Source organism: Monodon monoceros, unplaced genomic scaffold, assembly GCF_005190385.1.
Source record: "Monodon monoceros isolate NGI ecotype Baffin Bay Population unplaced genomic scaffold, NGI_Narwhal_1 Super_Scaffold_20, whole genome shotgun sequence".
In the NCBI taxonomy this organism is placed as follows: domain Eukaryota; kingdom Metazoa; phylum Chordata; class Mammalia; order Artiodactyla; family Monodontidae; genus Monodon; species Monodon monoceros.
This window is the reverse complement of record NW_021703777.1, coordinates 107,412,703-107,436,305: the sequence shown is the minus strand read 5'-3', so window position 1 is coordinate 107,436,305 and position 23,603 is coordinate 107,412,703. Positions and strand designations below refer to the sequence as shown.

General features: G+C 39.0%; 1 protein-coding gene across 4 annotated transcripts in view; it reads right to left on the bottom strand.

Moving 5' to 3' along the window:
* Positions 1-23,603, bottom strand: part of EGF (epidermal growth factor) — a 107,163-nt gene that overhangs the window by 56,331 nt on the left and 27,229 nt on the right. For all 4 annotated transcript variants that reach the window (XR_003795541.1, XR_003795540.1, XR_003795542.1 and 1 more), the window contains exons 5-10: positions 23,309-23,508; positions 9,549-9,674; positions 8,367-8,489; positions 3,315-3,437; positions 1,688-1,813; positions 454-590 (exon numbers count right to left, since the gene is read on the bottom strand). Coding sequence is in view for 1 of the 4 variants with exons in the window: in XM_029234889.1 (XP_029090722.1) it covers positions 454-590; positions 1,688-1,813; positions 3,315-3,437; positions 8,367-8,489; positions 9,549-9,674; positions 23,309-23,508 (835 nt within the window). In the remaining 3 variants the exon portion in view is untranslated. The remainder of the gene's footprint in view (positions 1-453; positions 591-1,687; positions 1,814-3,314; positions 3,438-8,366; positions 8,490-9,548; positions 9,675-23,308; positions 23,509-23,603) is intronic.

The following is a 23,603-nucleotide window of genomic DNA, read 5'->3' as shown; positions in this document are numbered from 1 at the left end:
TTTTCATGGTTAGGAGGTCACTGAATTTCCTCCCTTAAGGACATGTATTAAATGCAAATTAGTAATCCATACTTCCTATGCTGCACCTCAACCTCCTATTTCTCCCAAAACACAAATAAATAAAAACCTATTTGTGGTGCTCTTCCTGTGTGTATGGCACTGTGCTAGCTTCCTATTCTCATTTCCAAAGAGGAAACTAAACTTCAGATTCTGCTCAAATTATCCCCAATAAAATGGCTGAATCACAGCAAGGAACAGGGTAGGGTTATGATAACAGAAACATCCTTAAAACTTTCTCAAGTGATGTTTTAATATCTACCTTTAAATTTTTCTTGGCCTAATTGTTCTGAGCTTAGCAGAGGATTTTCAAGTAATCCAGGTCATCTGTTAGGATAAAATCCTCTACTCTGTCCTTAAAGCACAGCCACACCTGTTCAAGCAGCAAAACCATACCTTATTCTCCACAGGGTCATGATCTAGGGCAAAAACCATTCCTATCTGCTGGCTGAGCAGGGTTCCATAATCTGTTCCATCAAAATGCATGTGTCGAATATCTTGAGAATTGGCAAACAGCAAAAACGGTGGTGGTCCTAATAACCAAATTTAAATATGGTTGCATTTAAAATATGCCTTGGAACCCAAAAGGCACTTCTGACCCTTCCCGTTCATTGTACCCTCTTCCTTAATTTCTGCAGTACTTGTTTCTTAATTTCCCACCAGTACGGTGTAGGTTAAGAGAGGCAAGAAGACTTCCTTTTCCATGAGGTGACATACGGCCAGAATTTCATCACTGGTTTCCTCCCTGTCTAGGTGCCTGCTTTTAAAATGCAAATTACTTATAGAGAGAGACAGTATTAAGTAACAAACATCTGAACTAAATGATGTAAGTCTTATGCTGTGTAATCTCCTTGATTCACACATATTGAAACATTAATATTAGCAGACTGTAATAATTCATGTCCAAAAAATACCCTTCTCTGGTCTGGACAGTTTTAAAATGGAGGTATGATTATGTGAGTTAATAACTAGACCCCTGATAATTTTCAGAGCTCAGATTATGCTATATTAACTAAGGCCCTGAGAAGTTAAGAGTACTGGGGTCTAAGGCAAGCTCTGTAGGCTCATCATTATGTTATCCCAGATTACAGGCATAATGAACCTCAGGAGAGATTAAATCAATTTGGCATAAATCTAGGATTTCCAAGGCTGTTGAAGGACATGAGATATAATATCAGAAGATGAAAAAATAGTTGAAGCACACAACTTCATATTAAATTTTGTCATGAAAAGGACAGAACTTGTCAAAGTATTATGATTATTACATTCACCAGAGAGATAAAAATCAAATCAATCAACAAATATTTATTAAATGCCCCTTAACTATAAAGTGTTTTAAGACTATTCTGGTTATGACTTTCACATATACTGGAATGCCATACCTGATGTTATAGTAAATCTTTGCTTAACGCTAATTCACTTCAAAATGTTCCTCAAACACAGAATTATTATTTATATAATATTAATTTATGTTATTTATATTTATAATGTGATTTGTTTTCCATTTCCAAAACTTAAAAAATCAGACTTTCTATGCAGAAGCCAAAAGCAATTTAACACTTTCTAAATAAAATGTTGTTTTTCACATCTTTTTTGCAGAGACACACTTTCAAATGTTCACAGCACTAACCTGAGGCTGTACAGCTCTTTTTGTCCAGTTGTAGGTCATAGCCCGGAATGCAGCCACATTCCCAGGATACTGGGCTAAGAGGGGTGCAGAGCTGGCTACATCCACCATTATCAGGAGATGAACAACCTACAAAAAACAATTCCTTGGTAATGATGCTATGGTATTAAAAAAATATCATGTTTTCATCAAAATATTAAGGTGAACCAAATATATGTTGCTTTTTAAAACCATTTCCACAATCATTCATACTGTCACAATCAAGCTTATTTTTCAGAGATTAGGAGGGAAATGTCACCATACTCTACTTCCCTATAACCTGACATCTTCAGTGTTAATCCTTCACATCCCAATGACCCTTGTCTTCTTGTTCTATCACTGAATTTGTGAACAAGCACACTGGCAGCTGACTGGAATAAAAAGTGCATTTTGATGAGTTTGGCAGCTGGTCTAATTCTTCCTAGTGATTAATATATTTTTTTCTCTCTCACATTTTTGGTCTCTTGACTTCTTTTGCTCTTTTTATTTAAAAAAATGTGACACATAACTCTTTGCTAATTTTGAGTTATAGCCTTCACTCTATATGCTTAAGTCTCTATGAAGATAAAAGTAGGGAGGTATTCATAGGTGCAAGGAACAGGCTAAACGCTCCACATCCACCACCTTGTTTAATGCTGGTCACAAATCCAGGAGGCAGGTATCATTAACCTCTACAGATGAGGAAACTGAGACCAAAAGAGGGCAAGTAACTAGTCCAAAACTACACTGCTAGTAACTGGTAATGCTATCTCAGGGCTGTCTAGCTTCAAAGCTCTTGCTCATAACCACTACACTATGCTATCTAAACACAAAACACAAAAATTATTTAAATCCATGTGTTAATCCATTATGTAAATATCTTTCAATGTGTAATGTTGGAAAATCTATTCTCCTTTGTCAGTAGATGGATTTTTAGGTGTCAGTTAGAAAATGAATGTTTTCTTTTTTTAACATCTTTATTGGGGTATAATTGCTTTACAATGGTGTGTTAGTTTCTGCTTTATAACAAAGTGAATCAGTTATACATATACATATGTTCCCATATCTCTTCCCTCTTGCGTCTCCCTCCCTCCCTCCCTCCCTATCCCACCCCTCCAGGCGGTCACAAAGCACCGAGCCGATATCCCTGTGCCATGCGGCTGCTTCCCACTAGCTATCTACCTTACGTTTGGTAGTGTGTATATGTCCATGACTCTCTCTCGCCCTGTCACAGCTCACCCTTCCCCCTCCCCATATCCTCAAGTCTGTTCTCCAGTAGGTCCGTGTCTTTATTCCTGTCTTACCCCTAGGTTCTTCATGACATTGTTTTTCTTAAATTCCATATATATGTGTTAGCATACGGTATTTGTCTTTTTCTTTCTGACTTACTTGACTCTGTATGACAGACTCTAGGTCTATCCACCTCATTACAAATAGCTCAATTTCGTTTCTTTTTATGGCTGAGTAATATTCCATTGTATATATGTGCCATATCTTCTTTATCCATTCATCCGATGATGGGCACTTAGGTTGTTTCCATCTCCGGTCTATTGTAAATAGAGCTGCAATGAACATTTTGGTACTCAAACAAACAATAGGTAGATAAACTTACCACTACAGGTTTTCCCATCTGTCTCAAGCACTGAGCCTTCAGGACAGAAACATATGGGACCGTCTGATGTCAGAACACAATCATGACTGCATTCAGACACATTGCTTGGGCAGGAAATTAATTCTAATTAATGAAAAATAAGGTCGTGATTAGTGTTATATCAGATTTGTGGAAATTTGGTAAATTCAGTTGTTAACAAAAAAAATGATATCCTGAAAAGAATAAGTTAAATAAAGATTGAACATTTATGAACTGCTGTGTAATAGAGATATAAAAATAAAGAAAAAGTTTCAAATCTAAAACAAATTAAAGAAGAACTTCTAATTTTGGAAAATGACTCTAGTTTCCTCAAAGTTTCTTCTCTGACAATTAATACTTCTTAAGTTATTAGTCATCAAAATTCCAAAATATTTTAAATGGAACTTGGGCAAATGATTCTCAAGTTCATCTGGAAAACAAATCACATGTGTAAGAAAACTAAAAACATTGTGTAACTATGGTTAGGTGTAAGAAGGGAATGAGAGGCTCTAAACAAATAACAAAATATATCACAAAGATGCAATAATTAAAACAGTGGGTAATGAGTACAGGAATAGACCAAGAGGATAATATCAATAGAACCAGACAGAAAGTTCATTTTATTTTTTTGCAATTTGTAAAATTTATTTTGTCACAATTTCAAATGAAATTAACAGTTTTGCACTTCACTAACAAATTTACTTATCTACCAAACAGTTTCTCAATGGTTTGGTTTGTCAGGAACTTTGTAGATACCTGGTAACTCATTTGCTTATGATTCTGGACAGCTATAGATAGAATTCAGATTGCCCCAGTCTAAATGTCAAGGTTTATATCAAGCACAACATTTTACAGTTTCTTTAACTTTTTAAATTAAGATATTATTTTCAAAGAACAAGGCTCCAGTTTATATCATTACCTTAAAAAAATGAAGATTTATTTCAATGGAAGGTAGTTATTGTGAAAGCATTTTTTTTACTTGAAAATTATTTTATGTAAACTTACGTGGATTTCTTTTGCATCAAAATATTCCCTGATGGTATTAAAGCAGGTATTATTATAAGTTTTTCAGAATATACCTTATAAATGAAATACAGTTATAGGAAAGATTGGAAAGCTCATTTTAGAAAAGACTCAAGTACACATAAGAATATAGTATGTGATAAAGGTATTTTATATCATTGAGCATGTGTCATCCAGTAAATGGTAGAGAAATAAATGAGTAATGCTTTCAGGAAAAAGCTAAATCCCTACCATATACCACACATCAAAATAAATTCCAAGTAAATCAAATATTAAAATGTAAAATATATACCATAGAAGTTCTAGCAGTTTTGACAATCAAGTGAGATTATGTGTGTCCTACTTGGTACATAATGGACTCTAACATATTAACATCACGCACTTGAGTATATCTGCTCACAGATAAACCACATGGTATTAGAAGAAGGGCAAATTCCATAAACAGTCACAAAGGTAGTGGGTAATTTCCAAGAACTTCATTACCATCCATCCATTTTTCTGTGCCTTGTTTCACAAGCACATATAACATCCAGACTGACATATTCTCCATCATCTGTGAAGCAGTACTAGACAATATACATGAGATTTTTTTTTTTCTTTTTTGGCCGCACTGCGTGGCTTGTGGAATCTTAGTTCACTGACGAGGGATTGAAACCTGGCCCCTGGCAGTGAGAGCGCCAAGTCCTAACCACTAGACTCCAAGGAATTCCCACATGATTTTAAACATTCGTTTCTACTTAGCTATGTTGGTAGATTCAATAAGAAAACTATAAGAAGGTATCTGAGTATGTAATCCTAAATTTGAATTGAGAATATTCATATAAACTCATAATGTATTTCTCTTTTTAAAAAGTGTTTTCCTAACTCTGATGCCCTAAAACACTCAAAACAATAACTGACTTTGAAGCAGGTTATGTTTTCTAAATACAATTTCTCATAAAAAGGAAGCAGTGGCCTTGAGAGATTGCTGATTCTAGGTCTAGAACATGGAATGTACAAGACAAACCTGGAAAATATGTCCTACCAGGTAAGAGAAAACTATCAAAGACTACTGGGGTCTGGAACCCATTTGAAGATTCTCCCACCAGCCAAAGAGGAGACAACTTGCTCATTGGTAAGAATAACAACTGCAATGGATTGAAACATATAAAAAATGTTAAAACTCCAAGAGTTCATAATAATACTTACAAAAAACAAATCTCCCAAAGTCATTGAAGTCACCATCACGCTGATGCCAAAACCAGACAGAGACATTACAGGCCAATATCTTTAATGAATATAGATGCAAAATGCTCAAGAAAATATTAGCAAACCAGATGCAAAAGCACATAGAAAGGATCATACATCATGATCACGTTGGATTCATTCCAGGGTCACAAGGATGGTTCAACATATGCAAATCGATCGATATGATACACCACATCAACAAAAGAAAGGACAAAAACTACATGATCATCTCGATAGATGCAGAGGAAGCATTTGATAAAATTCAACATCCATTTATGATAAAAACTCTTTCCAAAGTGGGTACAGAAGGAATATATCTCAATATAATAAAAGCCATTTATGACAAACCCACAGTCAATATAATACTCAATGGTGAAAAGCTGAAAGCCTTCCCATTAAAATCTGGAACAAGACAAGGAGGCCTACCTTTCACCACTTCTATTTGACATAATATGGAATTAACAGATGCACACTACCATATATAAAATAAACAACAAGCACAGAGAGTTATATTCAATATCTCAATACCCAACAAACTACAATGGAAAAGAATTTTTAAAAAAGAATATAGATATATACATATATATGTGTATAACTGAATCACTTTGCTGTATACTTGAAACTAATGTGATATTACAAATCAACTATACTTCAATAAAAAATAAAATTAAAAAACCCCATTGGCCACCTTTGGAAAGTGTTAAAGAACCAACCCATTATCCTAAATATAAGTAAACAAAGCGAAAACAATTCATCATTTATACTGCCTTAACTGTAAGAATTGTATCTTGAAGTCACCAAATAGTTACTGAGAGAACATTCTTTTTATAAAGGTATTACAATTCATGATTAAAAAGAAATATTAGAACTAGATATCATCATTCAAATCCCCTGATGAAATAATGAATCTAGGAAATGAGTGTTAATGGCCACTACAACCATTCCCTGAAAGATGACTGGGCTCTTTCTTGCTCCCAGCAGTCTTGGCAGCTGCTCTTGGTTGGGGGCAGTCCCACCCTAAGGCAGAAAAATGGTGGCCGAAAAGAAGACGAAGAAGTTGCTGGGCCTGATGAACTCTACCCTCCAACTCATTATAGAAAGTGGAAAGTAAGTGCTGCAGGTACAAGCAGATTCTGGAAATGTTCAGACAAGGCAAAGAGAAACTGGTCATCCTCACCAACAAATGCCCAGCCTTGTGGAAATCTGAAATAGAGTACTACACCATGTTGGCCCAAACTGGTGGCCACCACTGGCAATAATATTGAATTGGGCACAGCATGTGGAAAATACTAGAGTATGTATGTCACTGGCAAAGCCCACTAGGGTCCTCGGGAAAAATAAGATGGAATCTAGGTGATAAGGTCTAACCTCTTCTTTGGGCTTAGTCTCGTTTCAGTTGCATGTAGGGGGCCGTGTGCAGAGGCCTTGCGTCTAACACATGGGATCAGAGTTCCCAGCGCAGAACTGCTGCACCTGTTACTGCAGCTCAGTGGGCTGTATGCAGAAGCACTGTGCTCGACACCTCGATTCAACATGGCAGCGACAGCCGTGTGCAGAGACCCTGCACCCAGCACTGCGATCTGGAGCCTGAGCAGCGCGCTTGTGTGTGCCCAATGGGAACTCCACCCCCTCCCAGCTGTGGAGAACCCTATAAAGCAGCCCTGCCCACGGCCTGTCAGAGGAGCGGGTACTATGGAGGTGAGCTCACATCTCTCCAATCTCTGGTCCAGTAATAAAGCTTTCCTTTGCTTCTGAACCAAACTCGGTCTCGTCCTATTGGCACTAGCGATGCCGGGCAGGAGGACCCTTGTGAGGACTGACTGGAAAGGGTCAGTAACATGCACACTGGCTAATATTGACCCAGGTGATTCTGACAGCATTAGAAGAATGCCAGAATGGACCGGTGAAAAGTAAATCGTGCATATTTTTTCTTCGGTAAAACTGTCCGGAGTTTGTTTTTTTAAAAAAGAAGAAGACCATTGGGGAACTTTAGAATGGATGACAGAGGGAGAAACAACCAGATGTTATGTGTCTCCTGATGGAAGTATAAGCATACCAATGAAGTATTATTGTCAAAATTTCAAAGCCTAATCTGATCAAGCCTGCAGATCTAACTACAAGTTTGAGAAGGACAGGGACATCTTAGAAGTGTGTTCAGTAAAATCCAGAGTGTGAGAAACTCTGCAGGAAAAAAACAGTTTCTTCAGCAACTACTTGCAAGGGGAAAAAAAGAGGAGAGGGAATCTGTAGGATAAGAGAGAGAGGTATCAGCTAATATCCGTATAACACACGGAGCTTGTTTGGATACCTAGTCAAACAAATCAACTGTTGAAAACTTTTTAAGATAATTTGAAAACTGACTAGATATTTGATGTTATTAGGGAATTATTGTTAATTTTTTTAGTTGTGATAACGGTATCGTGGTTATACCTGAAAACTGACTGGGTATTAGATATTAGGGAATTCGAGCTAGTTTTTTAGATGTAATAGCGTATCATGGTTATGTTTTTTACATGCTTACCTTTCAGAGATATATAATGAAATATAATGAAATATGGATAAATAAACAGTAAAATATATAAATACATGCTTGTTGGAGGTTTTGATTTAACAGGTCTGGGATAGAGTCTGGTCATTCGCATTTTAAAAAACAAACCAAAATAAAACTCCAAGGTACTCCTGATGCATGCTATTGATCGAGGACCACCAACCCAGATCATAGCCACCTTAGAAACATCAGTGAAAATGGAGGAAATAATGCAATAAATACTTGTTGTGACTTACGGTGACACCGTTTCCCATCAGGAAGCAGAACAAATCCTACAGGGCATGTGCAATAATAGGATCCAGGGATGTTTTCACACCCAAGAGTACAGCCATGATTCCAAAAGGCACACTCGTTGACATCTACACCATAACAACAGTAAAACAGTCAGATGGTTTTTTTGAAAATAAATTGTAGTATCACTAATAAGTCAGCAAAAAGTAGGGTATCTCACACCTCGATCTTCTGTAACTGACCACGGCAAGATTGTTTTTGCTACTCTAACAAAGAGTGAAAGTAATTAGTTCAATTATCATGAAAGCCATGGCTTAAACTGTCACAGTTTATACTTTCAAATACAGATTTTCATATTAAAATTACTCCTGGGATAAAGTAGTACTATTTCCCCTGAAAAGGTATAGCCATTTAAGGCAAGGACCCTAGAAAGTTCTTGACAAGGGCAGGACATCCCCCTGCTTTGCTCTTCACTTTCTCAATGCTGACAGGAGGCCTTCACCTGAATATGGGAGCATTCCCTAGCTTCCAGATCACTGTCCTATGCTATGGCTCTCGCCCACTGGTCCCATGTAAGCAGGGGACTGCAGTTAACAGGCAGATGCCACGTTTACCTGAAGTCTCACCCCAACTAATTCCACTCAATGTACGTTGCGGCCATTGGATTCTTTTCATCGGTAACGCACTGGACGTCCCAGGAGAAAGGACATGGCATTTCTCCTTGGGTTAAGTACATCGGGCTTGGAGTCTCACAACAGGACGAGCCCAAGAAAACCAGCCAAGGTGCAGTTTCTCAAGATTCCTACCAAACAGTTATGGGATGAGATGTGGGAGTCACATACCCTTTGAGGATCTTATGAGAGCTACGGAACTACTCCCCTAAAAAATCTGACAATACTGACATTTTGCACACCGTCAAACCCACAGAACTCCGTAGAGTCCACTCAGAGAATCCCTGCCTTATATCAATCCCTGAGTAGCCTCTGAAAGTATCTGATCTGGGAACACAAGATATAAAGGAGACCTGAAAGTGTTACAAGGGCTTAAAATTGGGGAAAAAATAAAATTGCTTTTCTGGGGGAAAAAAAAGGAGGAAACTTGAAATTGGTTCCACATGGAGGTTCTGGATTGCCCACTGAAGACCAGCCACTGGCCCAGGTGGGCTGTGTTCGCTCACCACACATTACCTTCACAGTTCTTTCCATCTTGGCTTAAAGCATATCCCTCTGCACACATGCACACATGGGGCTTAGGCTCTTGCCCACACATGCTGCTTCTGCAGTTACCTTTCCTCAGTTTGCAGAGTTTCTGATCTAAAAGAGAAGGCGGTTAATTTGGAGTGGAGGTGTGTTTTGACAGGGGCAGTGCATGATCCCCTCATGGCTCCTAAGAACTCTAATCTTCCCGTGACATCAGCAGGGGTGTTGCCTCACGGAGGTGGCACTCCTCTAGGGTCGAACATTAGCCCAAATCACTCAGCATTCCGAAGCCCATTTATTTCTCTAGTTGTACCTCTCCTACAGTAGCTCTCGGGATAGGACGTCCTAATTACCTGGAAATGTCGTTCCTTGGGTTACGAACACTAAGCACAACTTAATAGCTTTTTCTTTTTGACCTGCTTTTATCAAAAGTATTTATTTATTTAAAAAATAAATAAGGCAATAAACAGAAATGCTGAAAATGAAATATCTGTTTAAGAAGCAAAAAAGGCTGCAAAATGAAGAACATCTCTTCTTAAGTATAATATTTATAGGTCAGATCTATATATTTATCTGTTTTTAGGATCATTATGTAAAGAACAACTTCTTTCAGACAGTATATACCACTGCCATATGTCTTATCCCCAAGTTTCTGAGTTTTTTGCTGCCGGCATTCCATGTGTGACAAAATAGCCCAGGGCAAATAGTAAAATCTGCTCAGTAAGGTAGGTGCTTGGATTAAATTAGCCAAATAATACATTGAACAACAAATGGCCAACTTGGTACCTTTGGTTTTCAAAGCCAGAGTCAAGGGCTAAACTAGTAACACATATATCCCTGTTCGAATTTTGTTCCTTCTCAGTTTTGCCAATTTTAATAATGACTTTGTGAAATGCTCTGGAAATACAGAGGTAAGCTTGAATTTGAGGGCAGCTCTCAAGGTGCATGTAGTTATGGAGGCCAGAGCTCTGGCAATAGGTGACGGCAGGGGAAGAGGACCGGGGTCAGGCACCAGGAGACCTGGCATAGCTGAGATCAGTGAGAGCCTGTGAGTAAGGGGAGGAGCCCACTAAAAACACAGCCTTGCCGTGAAAGACACAAGAAACAAGCCGGCGAGAGCCTGAGCACAGTAGTGCACGAGGCTGAGACCGTCCCCCATGCAGGTCTGTTTCTCTGGTCTCTGTCTACTTAGAAAGGTGCCCCTCACTCTGACTCTACCCCTTTCCTTCTACTTCAAGTTACTAAACACTTTTCTTGACCGACAAAGCATCACACATTAGAAACGTATTCTTGCCCCCTTGAAAATGTTTCTAATGTACCTTGAGACCACCTGGAGGGCATGTCACCCTCTAGAGATTCTGATTTGATACACCAAGGGAAAGGCTCACTCTTACCGGATTATGGAATGATTCTGACGCTGGAGTTTTTACACCACACTTTGAGAGACACTGACCTAAAGTACTAATGGAATATCCCACTTTCATCTCAGTTATGTATGCCTCCTTTTAGCTAATCTGTGTTATTTCTTCAGTTATTTTAAACTTGTTTATTCAGATCTCTTGATAGAATTACATGCACAATTATTTAATACTGTTGGAATATTATCAACTAAGTCAGTTAAGATTTACACTGAATAGGTTTTTTTATAATTAAAAAAAATTTTTTAAGTTATTTATCTTTGGCTGCGTTGGATCTTCGTTGCTGTGCGCGGGCTCTCTCTAGTTGCGGTGGGCAGGGGTTACTCTTCCCCGCAGCGCACGGGCCCCTCACTGCGGCGGCCCCTCCCGTTGCGGAGCACGGGTTCTAGGGGCACAGCTTCAGTAGTTGTGGCTCGTGGGCTCTAGAGCGCAGGCTCAGTAGTTGTGGTGCACTGGCCTAGCTGCTCCGTGGCATGTGGGATCTTCCCAGACCAGGGAACGAACCCGTATCCCCTGCATTGGCAGGAAGATTCCTATCCGCTCTGCCACCAGGGAAGCCCTACACTGAATAGTTTTTGGATATTGATTCCAAAAATTTTGTTTCTTGTCCACGGTTTTTATGCCAATTATGCATGTTTAGTAACATTGTTTTCATGTTCCTACATGCTTCACATATCAAAATTTTAATTAAGAAAATTAAAAACAAAATGACTCCAATTTTTAAAGTAAAGGACTAAAGTCAGAAACTCACAAATGTACTGGAGACAAAATGTATCTAATTCAAATTTCTAAAAAAGAACATGTGATTGTTTTAACTGTATTTTTATAACGTTTACAAATTAACAACAACAAAAATTCAGAAAGGCCTGATTAATAGCACCTTTTAATAGCCTTTTAATAGCACCAAAGTGCTACTACTTTCTTGAGGTAACCAAAAAGTGAGAGATTATGCTTCCTGTAAATATCCCCTATAAAAATCTTTCCAAACCCAGTATGATAGACGACCACTGCATTAAGAATTGGGAAAACTGAGTTCTGCCTTTTACATAAAATCACCTTATCCCTTTGACTTCCGTTTCCATGAAATAAAAGTGTTGAAGTAGATATTCTCTGAGACCCCTCACTTAAAAAAAAATATGGTTCTATACAGAATCAAATGTTTGTTGTAAATTCCTCTAAATTTATACCTCTAAAGATTCTCAAACCTTAATACCTGCTTATGATATGTTAATGGAGATTCAAACTGACTTACGGAGAAAACAATTAGTGTCTAGGGTACAGAAAATTGCTCTGTTCTTCATCTAGATCCAATGTTATTTATCTTTTTTTTGTACTTTTCTACAACCTCTTACCTGTTCTTCTGTTTGTTCTTATTATCAACATCATCATAATTCTATATATACATGTACATTAATCAGTAAGCTTTTGAGGATAACGCATGCATCCCATTCACATTCATAGTTCCAATAGCACCTAACCTGGTGCCTTTTACAACACAGCGGTGCTACAAACATCTGGAATACATGCACAAAAACCTGTGATCATGAAACCTGCAACTTAACTCCTTTATTTGGTTTCTCCTTGAATTTCCAGTCAACCTCAGAGTTAGAACTCAAATAGATGGTCAGTATTCTTTCCACTATCCCATACTGATGATGGCTTTAACGATACTTATTAACAACATACATTACTCTTCAGTGATGAACACGGGCAGGAAAGCAATCACTATTCGTCTCTGAATGGCTGTGCTGATGATGTGACCCCAATTCAGACACTAAACACTTAAAAGGTCGTTTTAGGAAGAGGCAAAACAGAGAGGATTGAGGGCTGTATTTTGTTTAATCTCCTTAATCTGCTGTTCTTTAGCTTCAAATGAGGCTGAAGCTAGCACTCAGAATGCTGCTGCTGACCTCAGATAACCCCCCTCCCAGAGCCCAGCAGTGGAGCCTAATTACCTTTGAGATCAAATTAAAAGCTCCTAAATCATGGAGTTTAATGTCCACCACCAACTGCGCCTTCAATAACTGCCCAACTCACAAGTGCTCGTGAGCTTTGCTATAGCCAAGCAAACTATAGATTTTACCCTGGCGCACTTCTGAAACAACACACGTGGGATTCCCGAGCCTTGCTTCTTTCCACTGATCACACCTTTCTCTCTACCTCAAATTCAGTGTCAGACTCACCTCATCAACAAAGCCTTTCTAGTCTCTTCCATTTGAACCCATTCACTTGAATCATTCTTTTAACTAAATATTTAGCGCCCCCAATAGTTAAAAATTTGAATAACATTTTATAAAGCATTTACGTTATCACATGTAATTTTTATAACAAGCCCTTGAGCTACGCAGAGTAATTGTTGTCTTCCATTTTACAGATTACGAAACAGTATCTTAAGGATCACATATAGGTAATAAGGGGTAGGGGTGGGACTCGAGCTCAAGTCTTCAATGACAGACCTCACCTCTTTAATGTACATAATATGTGTGTTTGTGTATATGTATATACTTATGTATATATATAAAATATAATTATGGGTTTTTATAGAAATATATATATTTATATTATTCATATTATATATTAATATAGACCATTATATACTGATACATAATAAAGTTAATATATTAACATATTAATGTTATGCTATATATTTTATGTATAATAAAATATATAAATTATATATACAATATATTTTTCTATAAATGTCTATGATTTTTGTTTTATTTATTTATTGTCTTTTTCATTAGTGAGTTCCCTGAATAAATGACTCCCTCACCTTCCCCAAAAAACTTCCCAAACTGTGTAATATAGAAGTTTATTCTTCTTTGTTAATAGAAAATAAGAAGGAAGAAACGAGAATGGTTATTCTGTGCTATTGGAATTCCTAATTATAGTTTAAAGGAAAAAATCACTTAGCCAGAACTTAGCTACTTGGTATCCTTATCCATCTAAACCTAAGAATCAGAAAGTAAAGAAATAGAGACTTCCCTGGTGGTCCAGTGGTTAAGACTTCTCCTTCCAATGCAGGGGGTGTGGGTTTGATCCTGGTCAGGGAGCTAAGATCCCACATGCATCAGTGGCCAAAAAACAACACATAAAACAGAAGCAATACTGTAACAAATTCAATAAAGATTTTTTAAAATAGACCACTTTAAAAAAATCTTAAAAACAAAAAGAAAGTAAACAAATCAACAGCCTCTGAGCAGTTAAAAAATAAATGCCTTTTACTCTCAGATGCACCCTCAGGCCCACTCAGTCTTTCCTTATTTCAGACCTATTTCTGAGGAGCTTGGCCAGTCCACAGCATGAAGATGCAAACACAAGGTGTAGAGGCCTCCGCTCCCATTGCTACCACCCCCATCCACAGTGCATTCCCCACTAGCAGGAGTGGCTACATGATTCCAATGTTCTTTCTTGCTGAGCCCAGGCACAGCCTCAGCCCAGCATTCTAGACCACCAAGGGTTAGTTACTGGTCATCTTTCCCACAACTAGAAGCCTTATCTCAGGGCTCCTCCTGGATAAAGGCGGCATAATCTGAGTGTGAAAATGATAATAACTGCAATGAATAGAAACATTTCAAATATTTTTTACATCCTTGAATTTATAAAGATGCTTTTTTTAAAAGAAGGTCACCTCTGGAGAATACACTAACCCTTTATTCTGAAAACAGATAAATTAAGGGAAAGATTAAATCAAGCATTTAATTTACATTTCCTATAAAAGATGCTCCTCAGGGAAATCATAGAGCTGATGTGGAAAAGTTATTCAACTAATAAGCAGTGATAGAATTAGAATGTCATTACTTCAAACCTCTAATGAAAAAATGCCTCTAAGCAATGACAATTAATAGCTTGTAAAGCCATTACACAAAAGGCTGATAGGAAACTCTATAATGAACAGACCAGGCTGGCAACACCTGAACCACTGATGAATCTTGAACATCACAAAAAGAATGGAGACCCAGCCACTACATGCCCTCTGGCGTGGTCACTAGGAAGCATGCGGTACTACCTGCAGTACCACCTATAAAGTACTCTTGCAAAAAATCTGAATCTGATAAGGCTTCTAGGCTAAAACTACCAGTGTATAGGAAAAACAGAATCACGTTAAATGACACCACAGGGATAGAATCTGAAAAATCCAGAATGTGGGAAATTCTAAGGGACAAATGATCTGGGTTCCTCAACAAATGAATGGCAGGAAAAAGTCTCAAACTAAAGAGGCCAGAGCCAGGCATATGGAAACCAGCAAGAAGCAAGAGACAACAGCAAGAAAGATAGAAAATTGATGAAGAGCCATTACAAGTATTTAAAAGGCACTTCACATGGCAGCCATTGGTGTCAGGGCAAACCTGCATTAAAAACCCAGCTTTGGGCTTCCCTGGTGGCACAGTGGTTAAGAATCTGCCTGCCAATGCAGGGGACATGGGTTCGAGCCCTGGTCCGGGAAGATCCTACATGCCGCGAAGCAACTAAGCCCGTGCGCCACAACTACTGAGCCTGAGCTCTAGAGCCCACAAGCCACAACTACTGAGCCCACGTGCCACAACTACTGAAGCCTGCATGCCTAGAGCCCGTGCTCCACAACAAGAGAAGCCACCACAATGAGAAGCCTGCGCACCGCAACGAAGAGTAGCCCCCGCTCACCGCAACTAGAGAAAGACCACGTGCAGCAACAGACCTAACGCAGCCAAAAATAATTAATTTTTTAAAAAACCCAGCTTTGCCTCAAATCAGTCCTATTCTTGCCCCAATGACGTGTATCTTTGTAAATGTGACCCTCATCATTGAGAAAATGTCAATAACTATAAGTATGTTAGGAAGTACAGAAATCCATAATTTGCTAAGATTTCTGTAATAAATAACAGAGCTTTGGGTGTTTGAACTGATAATTTAAACTATATGAAAACAGAATATAAGTGTAGATGAGGATAGGGAGAGATTGGAATCCTTGTGCACTGTTGGTGTAAATGTAAACTAGTACAGCCGCTGTGGAAAACAGTATAATGGGCCTTCAAAAAATTAAAAGTAAAATTACCGTATGATCCAACAATTCACTTCTGAGTATATGTTCAAAAGAATTAAAAGCAGCATCTCAAAAAGATATTTGCAGACCCATGTTTGTAGCAGCATTATTCCCAATAGCTAAAACATGGAAGCAACTCAAGTGTTTATCAAAGGAGAAACAGATAAGCAAAATGTGATATACACATGCAGTGGGTTATTATTCAGCCTTAAAAAGAAAAGAAATTCTGACACAAGCTACAAAACAGATGGATCTTGAGGACATTATGCTGAGTGAAATAAACCAGTCACAAAAAGAGGAATATTGTATGATTACACTTATATGAGGTCCTTAGAGTAGTAGTCAAAATCACAGAGACAGAAAGGAGAGTGGTGGTTGCCAGGGGCCGAGGACAGGCAGAAATGGGGAGTTCTCATTTGATGGGTGTAGAGTTTCAGTTTTACAAGATGATAAGATTTATGGAGATTAATGGTGGTGATGGTTGCACAAAAACTGTGAATGTACTTAATGCCACCTAACTGTACACTTAAAAATGGCTAAGATGATAAATTTTATGTTCTGTGTACTTTACCACAATATTTACATTTTAAGAAAAAATTATGTGAAAATAATATTCATATATCTAGGATGATTCTTTTCTAGAGGTATCAAAAAAACCAAGGTTTTACAGTAGAAACCCCAGCAATGATGTAATCAAAGTGAATCAGAGTCCCACCTGGGCAGTTTTAGCTACACTAGTCACTTCCATAAGCAGGTACACTTCTAGGTGGAGACAGTTCTCCTTCAGGAACTCTCAGAATTAAAGAAATTCAGCAACATTTTTCTGCATGAAATGAATGCAAAGTATTTTAAACAGTGTTGATGACAGATGTGCTTCATTTTCCAAAGAAGACGCTTTTGAAATTCTCTTATGAGCTTAAAACTGGAATCTACATTTTAAAGAACCACAGAAGAAAGAGAAATTGTTTGCACCTTTTACAAAAGAACATCTGTGAGCAGTAAAACTATAGTTGCAAATTCTCTAAATGTTGAGCTTGAAATAATGCCATTAACACTGTATACTCTGTATACAGTGTATACAAAGAAGTTCCCACACTGGCTCTGAGATTCATATACAGTCTGCCCTTTGTATCCATGAGTTCCACATCTGCATGTTCAACCAACCGTGGATCAAAAATACTCTTTAAAAAAATTCCAGAAAGTTTCAAAAAACAAAATTTGAATTTGCCTTGTGCCAGAGACTGTTTACATAGTATTTACAACTATTTACACAGTATTTATATTGTGTTAGGTATGATAAGTAATCTAGAGATGATTTAAAGTATAAGGAAGGACGTTAGGTAATATGCAAATACTACACTATTTTATAAGGGACTAGTGCACTCTCGGATTTTGGTATTGGTCAGAGTCCGAACAAATCCCCGTGGATACTGAGGGACAACTCTAACAGTATAGGTGTCAGGGCAGCCAGGAGAACACTGTTGCCTAATAAGTTTAATCATGACAACAAAAATGTGAGATCAACTCTGTGTCTCTTTTCAGAGCGCCAGAGGAGGAGGAGTGTGTGTGTGTGTGCTTATGTGTGTGTGAGTGAGAGAGAGAAACAAAGAGAGAGACGGAGAGAGAAAGAGATTGATTTTCTGAGTTCCTGAAGTGGAAAAAAATTTTAAAAGAGAAAAAAATAAGGTTTGGGCCCCATAATCTGTGCAAACTGAAGCTTTTAACCACCAGCAGGCCATGGATAGACAAGAATATGCCAAATGACAGGTTATCCCAAAACAATTAAGGCAAACCTAAGATAGGAAACTATAGACAATAGTGAGAGCGTAGCTGGGGAGGCAGCATGGTGTCAGTCTGCCTGGGTTCAAACCTAGACCACTTAATGAAAAGAAAGAAGAAAAAGACTGAAGCATAAAAGAGTCTAAAAGACTCTGAAAAAGACTCTCCCTAGAGTTAAGCTGCAAAGATCTGCTGCAGAGAAAACTGATTTAAAACACTGGGATTTATTCATAACTATACAAAAGGGAGCAGGCTCACTGAAGACTGTCTGGCCAAGGGCAGGGGCTTACAACATGGAAGAAAGGCAACACGTATTCAGATATTAAATATCTTTAGAAGTTGTTCCTCGTGGTATTATTTAGCAGGGAGAGGGTACCAAAGGGTGTTTTTCTCAGTCTTTTTTTTTTCCAACTATGGTTTATTAAATGTCCTCTAGGCACTGGGAGTGCAATGGAGAGTTGTAGTCTGTGTCCTCATAGGACAAAGGAAGTTGAGGAAGACAGATGTTTATGGCAAAACATGATTAAGTGCCCTGTGACAGGGGAAATCTGCTATTTTCTGCAAATAGCTACTGAGGCTCTGAGGTCAGGGAAAGTGTTCCTGAAAGAAGTGATATTGGAGCTGTTTCTCAGAGGATGAAGAGTAAGCCACTGCCGAGAATTAGAAAGAGTGCTCCCAGGGAGTTCCCTGGTGGCCTTGTGGTTAGGATTCAGGGCTTTCACCGCCATGGCCCAGGTTCAATCCCTGGTCAAGGAACTGAGAGCCGCAAGCCATGCGGCCAAAAAAAAAGAAAGAGTGTTCCAGAACATGCCGAAAGGCTGGAGGAGAGAGCAAGTGTGCCTCCCTGGAGGAAATCAAATCTTTGAGGATGGCTGCAGCCCAGACTTTAATGCAGAAAATGGTGAGAGTGGAAGCTGAGAAATGAACGGGGTACCCCATGAACCAGTTAGATAAAAAGACTGGGTTTTATTATTGGCAATTGAGAGTTGACAACTGATTTTAACCCAGGAACGACACGATTGGGTTCTTCGTTTTGAAGGGTTATACTCCCTGCAGCATGGAAAAGGGAGGTGGGGGACATGAATTAAGTGGACACCAGGGATGGAGAGCTCTGAGAGGGGCCCAAGTGGTTAGATGGTAGGTAGTAGAATTGTCAGGAGCTGGAGATTGATTTCATGGTGTTGGAATGAGAAAGAGGGAGGAAAGGGCAACTCCTAGATTTCTGCCTGTCGAGGTGGAGGTAGAATGCTACTCACCAAAGTAGGGACACTGGAGGGAGAGAAGCTGGGGAGAAGGGAGGGGAAAGTGAGTGGGTCAGTTATTTCCTTTGCTCCTGAAGCACTTGCAAGAAATCCAAGTAGAAATGCTCAGAAGGCAGGTGAACATGTGGGCCTTGAGAAGGAAACTTGTGCTGAGCCTGAATGTGTACATCCGACGTGGCCCCAGCAGGACCCTGATCCTGGAGGAAGCAGACTGCAAGAGAAGGCACCAGAGTGACTACTCTCAGGAAATAGGTCAGAATCATCAGAAAACCAGCCTGATGCTGAAACTGTGGCTCTATTACCTCGACTTGGGCTCATCAATCTGCTGCCTCGAACTCCTCTATAACCAGCCAATCTCAATGGACAAGCCGTGGACAAACAAGGACTTGTTTAAACTGATACAATGCTCTTCCTGGTGGAGCTCTGTGGCTTTGCCTTTGTAAGCCCCACCCTTGCTCCTTGGTCTTCATCAGGGCTGCTCCCTTTTGTGTATTATGAATAAATCCCCAATGTTTGAAATCACTTTCTTTCTGCAGCTTAGCTCTCACTATGCCTCAGGTTCCCCCCACCCCCCACCCCTTCCTTTGTCTATATCTCAAGAAAGAGGCCTGGACTAAAAATAATATATTCAGGAGTCAAACAGGCTACTGCATAGGAAATAAAATAGAAAAATGTCACAGGTTATACGGCCCTTAGAGATTAACAGTGCACATAACCGTCTGAGTGGTTCTGAGAAATCACTTGAGAAAAAAACAACCTGCTTAACTTTATTTAACCCAGTCTGTCTAAATCATCTGACCCTAAAATGTTTCTTCCTTCCAAATAACCCTTACAGAACTAGTGTTTGATAAATGATAGTTTAGGCATTTTTCATGAGGTAAGTTTGTTGGTCCTCTTATTTGTATAAATACATATATTTTATAACAAAAATAATATCAACCAAGTTACATGATTTTTCTCAGCTATCTCCTCACTGAAATAGTCTCACTACTAAATGCCTTGCAAACCAAGGTACTACTACTGTTCACTTTGCCAGAAGAGCTATAATTGTAAGCCTATTCTTCAGCAGGAATTAACCAGCCTCCAGAAAAGTACACCTTTTTTTTTTTTTTTTTTTTTTGCGATACGCGGGCCTCTCACCGCTGTGGCCTCTCCCATCACGGAGCACAGGCTCCGGACACGCAGGCTCAGCGGCCATGGCTCACAGGCCCAGCCACTCCGCGGCATGTGGGATGTTCCCGGACTGGGGCACGAACCCGCGTCCCCTGCACCGGCAGGCAGACTCTCAACCACTGCGCCACCAGGGAAGCCCAGAAGTACATCTTTAAATGTGAAGGCTATCAGGTACTTTGAGAACCTGATGGAAGTTAGGTACCATCTCCCTAGACGGACAATTGCATATCTTCATCTAACATATACAATCAAGGGCTTCACAACCCTAAATCTCAGGTAAAGAATTTCTGCTATACATGGCACTAAAACAATTTAAACCTATTTGATGATAGCCAAAGTAACAGTGCTCTTGAAATCAAAAGTCCTTTGCACTTGGACCTCATATGAAGCCCATCCTTTGATCAATAACTAAAGCCAGTATCTCCAGTGCCAACTGCCTTCTAGATTCCAGGTTTGCCTGTAGCTCTGCAGCTGGCACCGTCTTTCCAATCAAATTCTATTATTTGCCACATTGTTCTATAGTGCATCATTGTAGATTTTCTCCTGAAATTCATGCTTTCAATATCCTATTTGAACGCCCCATCAAAGAGTCCAAGTAATAGTGAAGGACTCTGAAGAGCTTACCTGTTTATGGTAGAAAGAACACTAAACTGACAGACAGGAATTTTTTCCAGAATCCATCATTTACAAGGTGTGTAATCCTGGAAAAGTCACTCTATTTCTCTAGGCTTCATATTTTTCAATTATGAAATGAGTACAATAATTGAGGACCTTTCTGTCTCACAATGTTGCTGTGACAAACCAATATGATAATGCCCAAGAAAATACTTTGGAAATTATGAGGTTACATATAAATGTAAGAGATAGTGATGATGATGACGATATCTCTAACTACTGTGAATGAGACTGATAATTATTCGTAGTACTATGGTTGTTGGTTCTAATTTTATTGTGAGTCATCACCACTTGGACAATAAGTTGTATCTGAGCTTGAGTCGAAATTTCCCATGGAAGGTAACTGGCAGTATATCAGATGCACTGCCTTTTATGTGTGGAATATGGTCACCATCTATTCTATAGTCTTGCTACTTGGTTGTTGTTCTTTAATGTTGTGCTCAAGCCACAGTTGAATTGTTTACCACAACTCTTGCTTTTTAAATTCAAATAAGTGAGTTAAAAAAAAATAACTTGCCTGAACAAATGCTTCATCTCTAGGAATTTGTCCTTGCAGTTTCTCATCTCTTGCATTGAAAGTATAGTCATTACACAAGTGAAATTATAGTTTCTATCTAAGTTTTTTAAAGAAATAGATTAAAAGCATTTGTACTATTAGTTACCTGCCTGAGGATATAAGAAATAACAATGTCAATTCCCCCTAGATTCTAACCTCCCTTTGACAGTCTCATGCCTGTTCTCCGTTCAGTCCCTACAGCTCTCTTCAGGAGCTATGTCGAGGGCAGGTACAAACCCATTTATACACTAATTGTGGGAGGGACTTATAGTCCCTACCATGTCCCACATTATTACCAAATCCTAGTGGCATCCAACAGGTAGAAAGAAGAGAAAACAAACAATTCCATCTTTATTTTGGAAACTCACAAGGCTAGTTGCAGATGAAATTAAATATATTTTAAAGCCCTCTTGAAATAAAAGTTTTACATAAAGACAGATGTTAGTGTAACATAATTTATGTGGTATATAAGCCATATCAAAACAGTCTACCTAAAAAAAAAGATTATATGTGAAGGAATTTGTATGCCTGTTAGCATAACTGACGTCATCTTGGGCCCTTACAGTTTCTCCTGTCCTTCTGCTGACCCCACCCAGGACTGTGCTGTGCAGTGAATCACTTCTCTGTCATCAAGGGCTTTGTAGGTAATAATCATAAGGACCAGGTAGCCTCTATACTCCTTTAGTCCCCAAACAATGATGAAAACCTTCCCTGACATATTCCTGGCACCCATGAGTCTAGTGACCCATTCATAAACATTGCTTCCAAGCACGTACCCCCATACCCCAGGTTAACTATAAAATTGTCCCAGTGGCCCCTCGGCAGTGCAGAGTAAAGCTGTGAATGCTTCCAGATCGTTGTCTGCCCAATTCCAATCCCACCCTGTACGTTACTCTATAATAAATCAATCCACTGATTATACGGAGCTGCCTGCCTCATTTTTTGGTCTTAAGATGCTTCCTCGGTTCAATGGGCACTTTTTGTTCCCTTCGTCCTTCAACAGAATTCAGAGAAGACTGCATTTGAACGTAGAAATTTGGGACTATGACTAGATTCAGTTAATCCATTTATTTTACTAATTTTTTATAAATAAATAAATAACCACTGAATATAGGGTGGTTTACATCAATCTGTCCATCCATCCATCTGTCAGATATGGTCCCTGCATGCATGGCATTTATAATCAAGTGGGAGAGAAAATCAAAAAGAAAGCAAAGTGGTACGTAATTCCACGTTTGATGAGTTCAGTGAATATCTATCGAGAGAAAGATAGGAGGTGAAGGGGCCTACTTTGCTCGGAGGACCAGAGAAGGCCTACCTGAGGACATGACAGTTAAGCTCAGAACTGGAGAGAAGTCTAGGCAGAGAGAAGAGTGACTGCAAAATCCCGAAGGTATGAAGGAGCTTGGCATGTCTGAAGAACTCCAGGAAGACTTGTGTTAGAGTCCAGTGAGGGGAGGAGGAAAAGATGCTGGATCAAATTGGTCAAATATTGGTAGGCCTGGTTAAATGTTAAATTTCGATCTAAATGCAAAGGAAAGCTTTTGAAAGATTTTAAGCAGGGGGGGTTAACAGATCAGATTTACTATGTAAAGGCAAGAGGAGAAAACAGAAAGATTAATTAAGTAGCTGCCACAATAGGCCAGACAAGATATGCTGGCTGTTTGGACTATGGTGGTGGCAGCTGGGGGAGTGGGGAGTGGACATTTGAGATGTATTTAGGAGGTAGAATGGAAAGGATTTGGCGGTACATTGGAAATTGAGGGTGAGGCAGTGGGAGAAATCAAGGATGACTCCTAAGTATCTATCTTGAGAAAGTTGAGGACTATGCCAGATTCTGTTTGAGGTCAAAGATGACTCACCAGGTACCCAAGGATCACCCTCTGCCTTGGGCTGTACGAGTGGATGCACTACTTTAATTCCACCAGGTACAAATGATGGACTGAGGTTAATTTTGACCATATTCTTCCCAGTGTACTTGTTAGCTATCCAAATTGTCTTCTTTTTCCATGTTGAATAGAAAATACGATCACCAAAAAGGGACATCGCAAAAATATTGTGCCTAAAAACAACAGGAAAAACACATAAAGAATGGCAGAACATTTCTTCTGGGCTTATTAGAGTTTCACTTCATTTCAATTTATTGTCTGAATTTTA